This window comes from Piliocolobus tephrosceles, chromosome 3 (genome assembly GCF_002776525.5).
Source record: "Piliocolobus tephrosceles isolate RC106 chromosome 3, ASM277652v3, whole genome shotgun sequence".
NCBI lineage: Eukaryota > Metazoa > Chordata > Mammalia > Primates > Cercopithecidae > Piliocolobus > Piliocolobus tephrosceles.
The window spans coordinates 131,806,325-131,820,294 of record NC_045436.1 but is presented as its reverse complement, the minus strand read 5'-3'; the positions used below and the strand labels follow the sequence as shown (position 1 = coordinate 131,820,294).

At 44.4% G+C, this 13,970-nt stretch overlaps 1 protein-coding gene across 1 annotated transcript in view; it reads left to right on the top strand.

The window, feature by feature from the left end:
• Nucleotides 1-2,603: 2,603 nt before the first annotated feature.
• THEGL (theg spermatid protein like) overlaps nt 2,604-13,970 on the top strand; it is an 87,923-nt gene continuing 76,556 nt past the window's right edge. The window contains exon 1 of the mRNA XM_023192249.2: nt 2,604-3,163. Within this exon, the coding sequence (XP_023048017.1) occupies nt 2,671-3,163 (493 nt within the window). The 5' untranslated portion in view covers nt 2,604-2,670. The remainder of the gene's footprint in view (nt 3,164-13,970) is intronic.

The window sequence follows — 13,970 nt, the reverse complement described above, 5'->3', positions numbered from 1 at the left end:
GCAGTGGGAACAGGTGTGAGAAGAGACTGAAATGGGGAAGAGCTTGACACTTTAGAGAAGAGCAGGGAGGCCGGAATGTAGTGGAGTGGCTCAAAGTAGACTAGAGAGAGAAAAAAGGACCAGAGTATGGAACACCTTATAATGAAAAGCTTGAGGATTTTAAAAAATGGTTTGTAGTGTCATGATTGGAGGTGATCAAAAGTAAAAGTCAGAAGTTCCACCAGTTCAGAGGTCATTGTAGAATCCAGAGAGATGATGACAGGTCTGGGTGGCCTGCCATGACATTATCATGATGTTATTATGGTGGGAGTGGGTTGTTATAAAGTGAGTCCAGCCCCTGGTGCCTCTCTGTCTTTCATGTTAATTTGCCCTTCCACCATGTTATGATGCATCAAGAAAGCCTCACCAGATGCCAGAGCCATGCACTTGGATGCCCCAGTCTCCAGAACTATAAGAAATACGTTCTTTATAAATGACCCAGTCTCAGGTATTCTATTATAGCAACATGAAATGAACTAAGACAGACTTGGAAAAGAATTCATTCTGTGTGATCATTACTAATCTTTCCCAATAAGCAGACTCCTTGAGAAGTGAGTCATGTCAAAAAGCTGCCTGTGCCGGATGCAGTGGCTCATGCCTGTAATCCCAGCACTCTGGGAGGCCATGGTTGGCGGATCGCTTGAGCTCAGGAGTTTGAGACCACCCTGGGCAACATAGCAAAACCCTGTCTCTACAAAAAATACAAAAAATTAGCCAGGCATGGTGGCATGTGCCTGTAGTCCCAGCTACTCAAGAGGCAGAAGTTGCAGTGAGTCAAGATCGCTCCACTGCACTCCAGCCTGGACAACAGAGCCAGACCCTGTCCCAAATAAAAAAGAATGAAAGAAAGCTGAGCATGAATATTTTGATGTATAGTGGTACAACATTCATAGCAAGTGGGCCTAAAAGATAAGCTGTAACAATTGCAGTCTGTTGGCTTAGATCCCCTTCTTTCTGCAGTTTTTGAAAAAGCACACCCTCTATGATGCTCCTTCTGTACATTCACAGTGGGCTGAATCCCCCTCTTTCAATTGATGCGTTCTTTGGACTTTTGAAGACGTTTCATGTAGCCAGGGACTACTTTTACTGATTTAAGGGCCATCCTGCCTCTTTAAGGTGGATTTACATAACTCCTCCCTGATTGGTTTACAGGTTGAGTTAAAACTCTCTGAGAGTAGCTTTATTTCTCCTTGAAAGTTTTGGGGGATATTTCTTGAATTTCCATACAATATTACACACATCTATATCAAAGCAAGGTTGAAGGAGATTCCCTGATTCATATATGCATATGCTAGAATGAATCTCCTAGTTCCATTCCAGATAACATTCACAATCCAAAATATTTCTCTTCTAACTTTACTTAGCATCTATGAGATTAAGTACATACAAGGAATACCCAGTAACGAGCAAAAGGGGTACTTGGGTTTACTGTATATTTTGACAGACAACTTATTCCTTAACAGCTCTAGTCCCTTCCCTTGAAAATAAACACATCAGTAAAACTCCACCACTTCTATTCCCCTCTACCAAACTGTCACCACCATGAAAATTAGCTGAAAGCACTCCTCAAGGATTGAAAGAGGGCCAGGCCACCTACGTTTTTAAAGTCTCTCGGTATTATAAGTGATTAAAAAAAAAAAAAAAAAAAAAAAAAAGAGGATGCCAAAAACAGGATTACAAGAATTGTGGTCTATTTAAAAGATACCACAGTTACCAAATTAATGGACGCACCCACAAAACACGGCACACAGCTGTATTGTTCACAAGATAATTACAGCCCTTTATAAAAAAGTAGCTTATAGCATACTTCAGTAGATAGTGAGCCTTGTACTGAGACACAAGTTGTAGATGAATATATTTTTCTTTTAATCCAGTCAGTGTTTCTTTGTGACTGTGTGAAGAACTTCATGTGGAGATAAAGTAAAGCATTCAAGTTTGAGACTCTTCTTGAATGTAAGCTTATGTCAAATGTCGCACCGGTGGATCCACCTCCCCCGCACACCCCGCACCCCGCACCCACTCCATTCTGATTGTCGTGTCTTTAACTAGAAATTAATGGAAATCAGCGTTAGCAACTGAGGGCCTTAGAATATTGTCAGTCTCGGCATGCTCTCCCAGTATGATTAGGGGACAAAAGTCTGTATAGAGATTGTGTCCAGGAACCTCTGGGCACAAGCTCTATACAGATTGGCTCTGGGGTCTGAGGGGCGCCCTAACTAGATTAGAAACTGACATATTCTACCCCAGGGCCTCCTCGAAGGACAGCAGGCGAGAATCCTCGCGCCGGACACCGGCAACAGGGTCAGCATCTCGTCTCCTATCTCCACCGACGCGTCTCTGGCTTTTCTCCGCCCCGGGATGCGTCCAGAAGGTCCTGGAGAGCTGTGCGTCCCCTGGGCAACCATACAACGCTCAGGAAGGCGACGAGAGGTGGGCTGAGTCCGGCCGGGGCGGGGCTGTGCGGGACTAGGGCGGGGCTCGGGGGCGAGACCGGGGCGGGGCTGTGTAGGACTGGGGCGGGGCTCAGGGCGGGGCTGGGAGCGAGCGGCCCTGTAGTATCGCGCAGAGAGCAAACTGCGCCTAGGCAACCAGCCGGGAGGGTGAGCGCCGCCACAGAAGCTTCTGGCGCGAATGGAGAACCAAGAGTTTCTAGGTTCATCTGCGCCCTCCGAAGTGACCGATGGGCAGGTCTCAACAGAAATATCCACTTGCTCCGAAGTCTTCCAGAAGCCCATTGTGCTCAGGATTCTCGACACTCACAGCGAGCTTGGAGAGTCGGAGGATCCCGAGAAACACGAGAATCCCGAGGAGTCAGAGGAGGTCAGGGAGCAAGACGAGTCCGAGGAATGTGATGAGCCCCACGAGTCCTATGAGCCCCACGCGCCCTATGCGCTCCATGAGCCCCGGGACTCCTATGCACCCTACGAACTCCATGAGCACCATGCAGCCCCCAAAGTTCGCAAGGCCAGTGAGCCCCGACAGCTCCGCCAAGCCCGTGAGCCCCGCAAGCCCCGCAAACCCCGCGAGGCCAAGGAAACCGAATTACTTCCCAGTGCCGCAGTAATGATCTCCCCATCTCTGATCACCAGAGCCCCGCCACGGCCTCAGCTGTCTTTCCTGGGAGGTAGGTGTTCCCCTTCCCTCATCTGGTCTCCTGCTCCTCCCTTCCCCTTATTCCCCAAGCGCTGAGCAACCACGCCCCATCTAGAACCGGGGGTCCTAAGTGGAGGTTTGCATGCAAGAGCTTGCCATATTGAAAGGAACTCGTGTCATTTACCTGTTGCTTCGCAGTCATCAGCCCTTGCGTTTCAAGGGACTCAGATGGGAAATTGACACCTGATAATGAGAGAAACAATCTCTTCTCTTCCACTGCCACCTAATGAGCTATTATTACTTCCTTTTGAAGCCCTTTTTCATTCGCCTATACTGTTAGTCATTGCATTCCTCTGGGTTGCACTTTGAATGTTACCCTTATTAGAGCACTTAAGATCTTGTATTTCACCATTCGTCTTTCTCCTTAACTAAAAAGAGTGATCCCTGAAGGGAGGATATTTTTGTCAGTGTTGAAAACAAAGCATTCGCTGAGCAAGTATTAAAAGAGTATGCATCTACAAAGTGCTCACGATATGCTCAGTCCCCACCACCTTCACAAGGTAACAGAGCAGATGGGACTTGGATATAAACATCCTTCCTCTGACCCCACCAGCTCATTTATGACCCCTCACTAATGACCCAATCCAAAGCAATTATTTGTCCTCATTGGACCGCCAATCTTTCGGGAAACCAATTTTTATCTCATGTTCTCACTGACTCCTCCTTACCCAGCCTGGATTCCATGATCTGCCATTGCAATTACTCCCTTACCTCTTCCAACATCCCATTGGCTCTCTGGTTATCCACGATACTTCTGACAAAACCCCAACCCTGATTAAACCCAGCCATCGATCTACTCTCTTCCTAGACCTCAGCAGTTGACTCTTGCTGTGCAAAATTGCACAGTCATACTGTCTGGTTTATTTCAATTTCATCTGAATTGGTCACTTGGCACTGCCTGGCAAGCTCACTTTATTCCCTTAGTAAGTTAGTTTTCCCAGTCTCTGAAGATGACTAACTGCCTTACTGTCCTCTAAAGTTCACACCTTTGACCCCCCACCCAGCTGAAGACTTTGCCTCATTCTTTCTTGAGAAAATAGAAGTGATCAATCACGAAATCCCTTATTTTCTTACAATGGATCTATTGCTTTACCTGCATCTGTACCCATGAATTCTGCCTTTTCTCATATTTCAGGGAAGAATTGTGCCTTTTTTTTTTTTAAATGAAAAGCAAAATCCTTCACTTATGCTTTAGATACCACTCTCATTTCCTGAAGAACTTTCTTCCTGCAGTTATCCTCTCTCTCCTACAGCATCAATTTCTCCCTAATTAATCAGTTCCATGAGCATACTCATACCCTAGAATCTTCCATCTTGAAATAACTCTTGACCCCATGTCATTTTTCAAACTCTCCCCTTCCACCAGCATCACCACCATTTCTCTGTTGTTCTTCATTGCAGAACTTGTCAAAAGAGTTGTCTATACTCACTGACTCAATTTCTTCACCTCCCATTCTCAACACATTTGGTTAGGCTTGTTTTCTCTACTCTCCCAAAACTGCTCTGGTTTACTGCTTTTCTCTCTGCCACCACTACTATCGTCATGCATGGAGATTTCATATCCACTTGGATGATCCATTTGGCTTCTCAGTTCTTTGACCTCCTCACTTGGAAAGATCTTGTCCTTCACCCCATTGTAGGCACCCACTATCAAAGCCATTGTTAACTGCTGTACCATTTCCAGACTATTTCAAGCACTCTGATCTCTAACCATGTCTTAGCTTTCCAGTTCACTCCTCCATGAACCCCCTATCAAATTTTCAGCTTAAGGCACTTCTAATACATTGATCCTACTAACTTTTCATTATATATCACTATCTTATGTCCTGCCGTCTCTCCTCGCCTTATATTCCATGGACCAACAACGGAATCACTCCCTTGATTCTCTCTCCCTCTGTCATTCTCGACTTGTTAAATCCAACTCTTGCCTGCACTTGGAATAACAGATAATGGCAAGAGAAAGGCAAATAACTATGCCAACTATGCTAACTGACCTTTAAATCCATGCCCTTGAACTTCAAGTGGGCTCTCAGTGCTGCTTGCCAGTCATACTGTATTTCCCCAGTCAATTTATTTTCCAACTGTCTCAGAAATGATGGTGAGTGCGTGAGTGCTCTCATTCCTCAACCTTCTGCATCCTTTCCTCCTTGCTCTTAGCTGATGATTTCACTTTTTTTCTTCACTGAGAATAGAAGAAATTCTGAAAGATCTTCATATCTTTCCACCATGAAATCTACCAAAATACCAGCATCTATATGTATGTACTCTACTTTTTTTCCTGTTAATAATGGATGAACTATCCTTGCTCCTATTAAAGGCCATTCCATCAATCCATATGTTGGATTTCAATCCCATCTTTCAATCTCATCTAACTTCTTTAAGCTCTTTGCTCCTAAAATTAGCCTCTCTCTCCTGCATCATTGTTTTCTTCCTCTACTGGATCATTCCCATCAGCATACAAACATGTGTAATGCAGTGGGTGCGGTGGTTCACACCTGTAATCCCAGCACTTTGAGAGGCTGAGGTGGAAGGATCACTTGAGGCTGGAATTCAAAATCAGCCTGAGCAACATAGTGAGACCTCGTTTCTACAAAAAAAAAAAGTTATTAACCATGCATGGTGGCACATACCTGTAGTCCCAGTTACTGGGAGACTGAGGCAGGAGTATCACAGATCACCTCAGTCTCAGCAGTTCGAGGATACAGTGAGATATGATCATGCCACTGCACTCCAGCCTGGGCAACAGAACAAGACCCTGTCTCAAGAACAAAAACAAAAACCAACTAACCAAACAACAACAACGACAACAGCAAAATGCACAGTAACTCTTATCTTTAAAAAAACCCCAAACCTTCCCTGAATCCCATGTGCCCATCCACGTATCATGATTTCCTTGCTGTGCTTTAGAGGAAAAATTTTGCAATTGAATTACCTGCAAGTCATTATCTACGTGTCCTCTTTCCCCCTTTTTCCCCTTCTCTTGAGAACCACTTACATTTTCATCCCCTCCACTTAGCTGCGGTGGCTTTTGCTGAGGTCACAATGATCTCTGCCTTGTCAGATTCAATGGCTAATTCTTCATCTTCATCTTAGTCATCTGACACATTAAGCTCCTATTTTCTTAGAAGTCTTCTTTACTTGACTTCTGGGATGCCTCTACCTCTGTGGTCCTACCTCATTGATTGTTCTTTAGTCAGTTTCCTTTGCTGAATCCTCCTCTTCCCAGCCTTTAGGTTGAAGTGACCAATGGCTTAGTCCTCTCAGATTCATTCTTCTAGAACTTTCCTTATTCCTTGGGTGAGGTCATCAGTTCCATGGCCTTAACTATATTCTGGTAACTTCCCAAATTATCTCCAGCCTCAGTTTTTCCCCTAAACTCGAGTTTTATAACCAGTCGTTGATTTATCATCCCTGCTTGAATATCAATTTGGCATGTAAAACATAATGTGGGCCGGGCGTGGTGGCTTACGCCTGTAATCCCAGCACTTTGGGAGGCTGAGGTGGGTGGATCACCTGAGGTCAGGAGTTCGAGACCAGCCTCGCCAACATGGTGAAACCCCATCTCTACTAAAAATACAAAAACAATAGCCAGGCGTGGTGGCACATGCCTGTAATCCCAGCTACTCGGGAGGCTAAGGCAGGAGAATTGCTTGAACCCGGGAGGTACAGGTTGTAGTGAGTCGAGATTGCATCATTGCAGTCTAGCCTGGACAACGAGTGAAACGCCATCTCAAAAACAACAACAAACAACAACCAAAAAAACCATAATGTGCTCACCACTGAAGTCTTCCTGCAACACCCATAAGTGCTCTTCCCTTGTTGTTTCCCATTTCAGCAAATGGCACCACCGTTCATTTATCCAGGTGCCCAAAAACCTTGGCATCATTCTTGATGCCTGTTTTTCTCTTACACTCAGACTTTAAACCATTAGCAAATTGTAACTTTGAGCTATATCCTGACTATGACTGTTTCTTAACATTTAAAATGTCATCATCTTTGTAAGCCACTATCATCTCTTGCCTGATCTAAGGGAGGCGACCACCCCTCATATTGTCTTATGCCCAATTTCTGCCTCCACAGAAAGAAGTAAAAACTAAAAGGCAGAAATGAAATCCACAGGCAGACAGCCCGGTGTCACACCCTAGGCCTGGTAAAGATCGACCCCTGACCTAATCGGTTATGTTATCTATAGATTACAGACATTGTATGGAAAAGCACTATAAAAATCCCGGTCCTGTTCTGTTCCGTTCTAATTACTGGTGCTTGCAGTCCCCAGTCACGTACCCCCTGCTTGCTCAACTGATGACGACCCTCTCACGCGGACCCCGTTAGAGTTGTAAGCCCTTAAGAGGGGTAGGAATTGCTCACTCGGAGAGCTTGGCTTTTGAGACATGAGTCTTGCCAATGCTCCTGGCCGAATTAAAGCCGTTCCTTCTTTAACGTGGTGTCTGAGGGGTTTTGTCTGCGGCTAGTCCTGCTACAGGTCCACTGCAGTAGCCTCCAGCTGGGTTCTTGTCTTGCCCCATCCCTGGTTCATTGTACCTACAGTGGTCACAGAAGTCCCTTAGAACATAAATTATATGCAGTTTTCTTGCACTCCAGAATGGGTTCTCACCTCAGGTAGTATGTCCTCTGAGACAGGGATCCCCAACCTTTTTGGCACCAGGGATGAGTTTTGTGGAAGGCAATTTTTTCATGGGGTCGGGGTAACTGTTCCACTTCAGATCAATCTATCAGGCGTTAGTTAGATTCTCATAAGGACCACGTAAGCTAGATCCCTTACATGCGCATGCACAGTTCACGATAGGGTTTGTGTTTCTATGAGAATGTAATGCCACCACTGATCTGACAGGAGGCGGAGTTCAGGCTGTAACGCCTGCTCGCCTGCCACTCACCTCCTGCTGTGCAGCCTGGCTCCTAACGGGCCACAGACCAAACCAGTCCACAGCCCAGGGGTTGGAAACCCCTGCTCTAAAGTCCTTAGCAGGCCTACAAGGCCCCACTTGATCTGAGCCTGTCACTAACCTCACCTTGAACTTGACCTGATATGTCCATGACATCATGTTCTACTACTCCCCTGTCGGTTTTTGCTCTGCAGGCACATGGGCATCCTTGCTCTGAGCTCAGGATCATTTCACTTGCTTTTTCCTCTGCCAGGGCACTCTTCTTTCAAATACTTGTCATCTCCTTTTCATGGGGTACCAAAAAGAGCATTATTTGGCCTGCTCGTTTTCTTTGAGACACTTATCTGACTGTGCGATATATCTATTTGTTTACTTGTTTACATTAAGCTCTTATGGAGGCAGGACCTTTGTCTTTCAACCTCAGTGCCTCAAGCTTGCCTGGAACAAGTCAGGAATTAATTGTTGTTGAATGAAAGATCTCTTCATTTGACCTCTGTGTTACCAAATCCAGTGGTTTCTTCTCTATCCTTAGCATTGTCAAAGAGATTCAAAGAGTTAATACCCATAAAGGTCTTAGAACAGATGTAGTACATTGTAAGTGCTCAGTAGATGTTAGCTAGTAGTAGTAGTAGTAGTAGTGTTGTAGTGGTATTATTATTATTGTTACTATTTTGAGATGGAGTCTTGCTGTGTTGCCCAGGCTGGAGTGCAGTGGTGCAATCTTGGCTCACTGCAACATCCACCTCCTGGGTTCAAGCGATTTTCCTGTCTCAGCCTCCAGTGTAGCTGGGATTACAGGTGTGCGCCACCATGCCTGGCTGATTTTTGTATTTTTAGTAGAGACGGGTTTCACCATGTTGGCCAGGCTGGTCTTGAACTCCTGACCTTAGGTGATCCGCTCACCTCAGCCTCACAAAGTGTTGGGATTACAGGCATGAGCCACCACGCCCGGCCAATGTGTTAGTATTATTATCTCATTAAACCTCTTGGCAGCATCTAACACAACTGGCTACTCCCTTCTTGTGGCCTCTGTGACACCATAGTCTCCTAGTTTAGCATCCACCTGACTGATTGCTCCTTCTCAGGCTCCTTTGCTGAACCCTCTCTGAATTCTTGAATTCTAACAGGCTCTATCCTGACCCCTTTAAAAAATATTTATACTTTTACCCCTAGGTGGTCATAACCACACGCAAGAGTTTAGCATTTCTATGCTGCTGCCTTCTAAATTTTTGTATTCTCTCTTCTCTGAGTCTGACACTTATATATTCAACTGCCTCCTGGACATCTCCATCTGAATATATCATATGCTTCTCAAATTGACTATACTTTCAAACGAAGGTCTTGATTTCCCTTCCAACCTTGTTCTTCCTTCAGTTTCCCCCATCTGAGAAAATATCATGAAGTTGCTCAAGCTAAAGAAAATCTACTCTTCTTCGATTCTTCTTGCCTCACCTTCAAGTACAATGCACCCAGTGAAAGTTCTGTGTTTTATCTCAAGAATATTTCCTGAATTTATTCATTTCTGCTGCTAACACACTGACTCCAGTTGTCTAGCTGTGGTCACTTCTTACCTGGATTTCTTTTTTTTTGAGGCAGTCTTGCTCTGTCGCGAGGCTGGAGTGCAGTGGCGCAATCTCGGCTCACTGCAAGCTGCGCCTCCTGGGTTCATGCCATTCACCTGCCTCAGCCTCCCCAGCAGCTGGGACTACAGGCGCACGCCGCCACAACTGGCTAATTTTTTGTAATTTTAGTGGAGACGGGGTTTTACCATGTTAGCCAGGATGGTCTCGATCTCCAGTCAGGCAGATTACCTGAGGTCGCAGTTCAAGACCAGCCTAGCCAACATAGTGAAACCTCAGCTCTGCTAAAAATACAAAAATGAGCCATGCATGGTGGCGCAGGCCTGTAATCCCAGCTACTCTGGAGGCTGAGGCAGGAGAATCGCTTGAACCTGGGAGGTGGAGGTTGCAGTGAGCCAAGATCATGCCACTGCACTCCAGCCTGAGCAACAGAGCGAGACTCCATCTGAAAAAAACAAAACATAAGAAAAGACTACTTTAAAGCCTTCTACCTTCTCAATTTGTCTTCTAGATTTTCCTTGTCAATTCCAGTAAGTCTTCACGTTAATTCCTTTAGTAAAGCTCAACAAACACTAAGTATTTTATATAATATTTACAAAAAGTAGTGTAAACATTGGGCGACAATTAGCACATCCCTGTGCCTCTACTCACTCAGTAAGATTTTTTTTCACCCAGCATTTATTGAGTGACTACTAAGTCACTCTTCTGTGTCCTATGGAGTGCAAAGATGAGTAAGACATGGCATTTTGGTTGTGTGCCAAATTTTAAAAATGTATAGAATCGGTTCTATTATTCTGTCACCTAACAATAGTATCATCTAATCATCACTGTTATTGCTGAACTTTATTGAGCACATGCTATGTTCATGGTGTAGGTACTGAGCTGTAGATGAATAAGACATGGATTCCTTCCTTGAAGAACTATTTATGTGGTTGGGAGGCTGAACACATCCACAACAATAACACGTCCATAGCATACACAGTAAAATGTACTGGAGTATCCTACAGGACAAGCACTTCATTTTTCTGAGTTAAGTGGCAACAATAACCTCTTTTTATTTTTTACTTATTTATTTTTTTGAGATGGAGTTTTGATCTTGTTGCCCAAGATGGAGTGCAATGGCGCAATCTCAGCTCACTGCAACCTCTGCCTCCCAGGTTCAAGCAATTCTCCTGCCTCAGCCTCCCGAGTAGCTGGGATTACAGGCCTGTACCACCACACCTGGCAAATTTTTATATTTTTAGTAGAGATGGGGTTTCACCATGTTGGCCAGGCTGGTCTCAAACTCCTGACCTCAAGTGATCTGCCTGCCTCAGCCTCCCAAAGTGCTGATGTTACAGGTGTGAGCCACCGTGCCTGCCTTAAAGTAGTGTTTTCTGCCGGGCGCGGTGGCTCAAGCCTGTAATCCCAGCACTTTGGGAGGCCGAGACGGGCGGATCACGAGGTCAGGAGATCGAGACCATCCTGGCTAACATGGTGAAACCCCGTCTCTACTAAAAATACAAAAAAACTAGCCGGGCGAGGTGGCGGGCGCCTGTAGTCCCAGCTACTCCGGAGGCTGAGGCAGGAGAATGGCATAAACCCGGGAGGCAGAGCTTGCAGTGAGCTGAGATCCGGCCACTGCACTCCAGTCCGGGCGACAGAGCGAGACTCCGCCTCAAAAAAAAAAAAAAAAAAAATAAAGTAGTGTTTTCTAAAGCAGAGTCTGAATACATTTTAGAGAGAGTCTCATGACCATGCTACTTCAGGAAGGCCCTGACTTATCTCCCTAAAGTAGGCACCCCCTCCTTCTGCCTTACCAGCCACATCACACTGATTTATTTCCTTCTCAGCGCTTACCACTATCTGAAGTTAGTTACTTGCTTGTTGTCTGTCTTTCCACCTGAAAGGTAAGCTGCGTGACCTTGGACAGGGACTTAAGTTTCTTTATCCTTCTCTATTCCAAAGCTTAAAATGAATGGGTAAACTCAGCATAAAAGTCATTCATGGCCGGACGCGGTGGCTCACGCCTGTAATCCCAGCACTTTGGGAGGCTGAGGCGGGCGGATCACGAGGTCAGGAGATTGAGACCATCCTGGCGAACACGGTGAAACCCCGTCTCTACTAAAAATACAAAAAAATTAGCCGGGCGTGGTGGTGAGTGCCTGTAGTCCCAGCTACTCGGGAGGCTGAGGCAGGAGAATGGCATGAACCCGGGAGGTGGAGCTTGCAGTGAGCCGAGATCACACCACTGCACTCCAGCCTGGGCGACAGACTGAGACTCCGTCTCAAAAAAAAAAGAAGTCATTCATATGGCCATTCCTGAACACTTTCTAGCTTCACTCAAGAGTTACTGAGCTCATATTAATAGTAGCTTATGTTCATTGAGTGTTTTAAATATTTAATGTAATCTCATTTTATCCTTAAGACAACCCTTTGAAGTAAGTACTATTTGCGTCTGCATTTTACAGATGAGGAATGTGAGACTTGGTATTTTGTCTCCTTGCATATAATGGAGGACCGGCGTTCAAAGCCATATCATGGGCCAGGCATGGTGGCTCACGCCTGTAATCCCAGCACTTTGGGAGGCTGAGGCAGTTGGGTCACCTGAGGTCAGGAGCTCAAGACCAGCCAGGGCAACCCATGCCAAAACCCCACCTCTGCTAAAAATACAAAAATTAGCCGAGCGTGGTGGCGTGCGCCTGTAATCCCAGCTACTGGGGAGGCTGAGGCAGGAGAATCGCTTGAACCCGGTGGGCAGAGGTTGCAGTGAGCTGAGATCACACCACTACACTCCAGCCTGGGCGACAGCGAGACTCTTTCTCAAAAAAAAAAAAAAAACGAAACAAAACCAAAAAAACCATATAATACCTCCTAATCAGTGGTGAATGAAAAAGAAAGAGAGAGCAAGAGAGAAAGAAAGAGAAAGAAGGAAGGAGGAAAGGAAGGGAGGGAGGGAGGGAGGGAAAGGGAAAGAGAAACAAAGAAAAGAAAGAAAGACAAAAGCCATATTGGTTCATCCAAAGACTGTGAACTAGTGATAAGATAGGTCAGGCCCCTTAAATGGAAGAAAAGAAGCACGTCTGCTATTTTCTCTGGAAGAGCGGGCTGGGAAACATTTTGGGGACAGAGAGTGATACTGGAATTGTACTCCAGGAAAATCAGCCAATGAGGATGGATTGGATGTGTCAACTCCTCCCTACTGCCCCCAAAGAAATGTCAATGTTTGAACACTGCTGTACCCTGTACCCAGGAGTCATGGCTCCAGTTGCACCCTGGGGATTTCAATGTATGTTGCATTTCAACATATGTTTCAAATGTATGTTGCAGCATACATTTAGTAGAAGAGGAAACTTGATTCTGTTGTGAAGAACACTGGACTAGGAGTTAGGAAACTTGGGATTTACTTTTGGTTATATCATAGCTGTGTGTCTGTTTCCTTTCTAGTGAAATGAGGTGGCAGGACTGGCCAATCACTATGAACAAATGTTGAGAGTCTATATTTTAATACAACTGCTTAATCTGATGTAACAAGATGTTGCCAAAGTGCAATTACTATATATTCTTGAATATAAAGACATTTAAATGCTTTTGCCAATTTGAATATGTAAACTTTAAAAAATAGAGCTAAAATAGACAAATGTTTATAATTGTATTACAAAAATTTAAATTAAAAAATAAAAGTAACATATTAACATAAATGGTATAATTTAGAAATATTTATCCCTAATGTCATATTTCATGGAAAACAGTTTTATTAATTTTTTCACATGCATATTTGACATCACTAGAGTCATTTTTTGAGTAATTTAACACACTTTTGAGGGCACATTATTTTTATTTCTAAGTTATTTGAGATAGAAAACATAAAATTTTTTTTATTATGGAAATTTCTTAACATACACAAAATAGAGAATATTATAATAAACCCCTATGTACCCATTACGTAGTTTCAATAATTAACACTGTTTTTGAATCTTGTTTAATCTAGGCACCCCCCAACCCTAAATTTTGGGCATCCTATAGGATAAATTTGTTTTAAAGAAACTGCCAGATACCATGTCATTTTACTCATAAATACCTCAGTATGCATCTCTAATTGCTAAGGATTTTTAAAAAGCCACATAATTATCATGTCATAATTACACCAAACAAAATTTACAATTATTCTTTCTTTTTCTATAGAGATGGAGTCTTCCTAGGTTGCCCAGGCTGGTCTTGAACTCCTGATCTGAAACGATCCTCCCACCTCAGCCTCCCAAAGCGCTAAGATTACAGGCATGAGCCATCATGCCCTGCCACAATTATTCTTTTT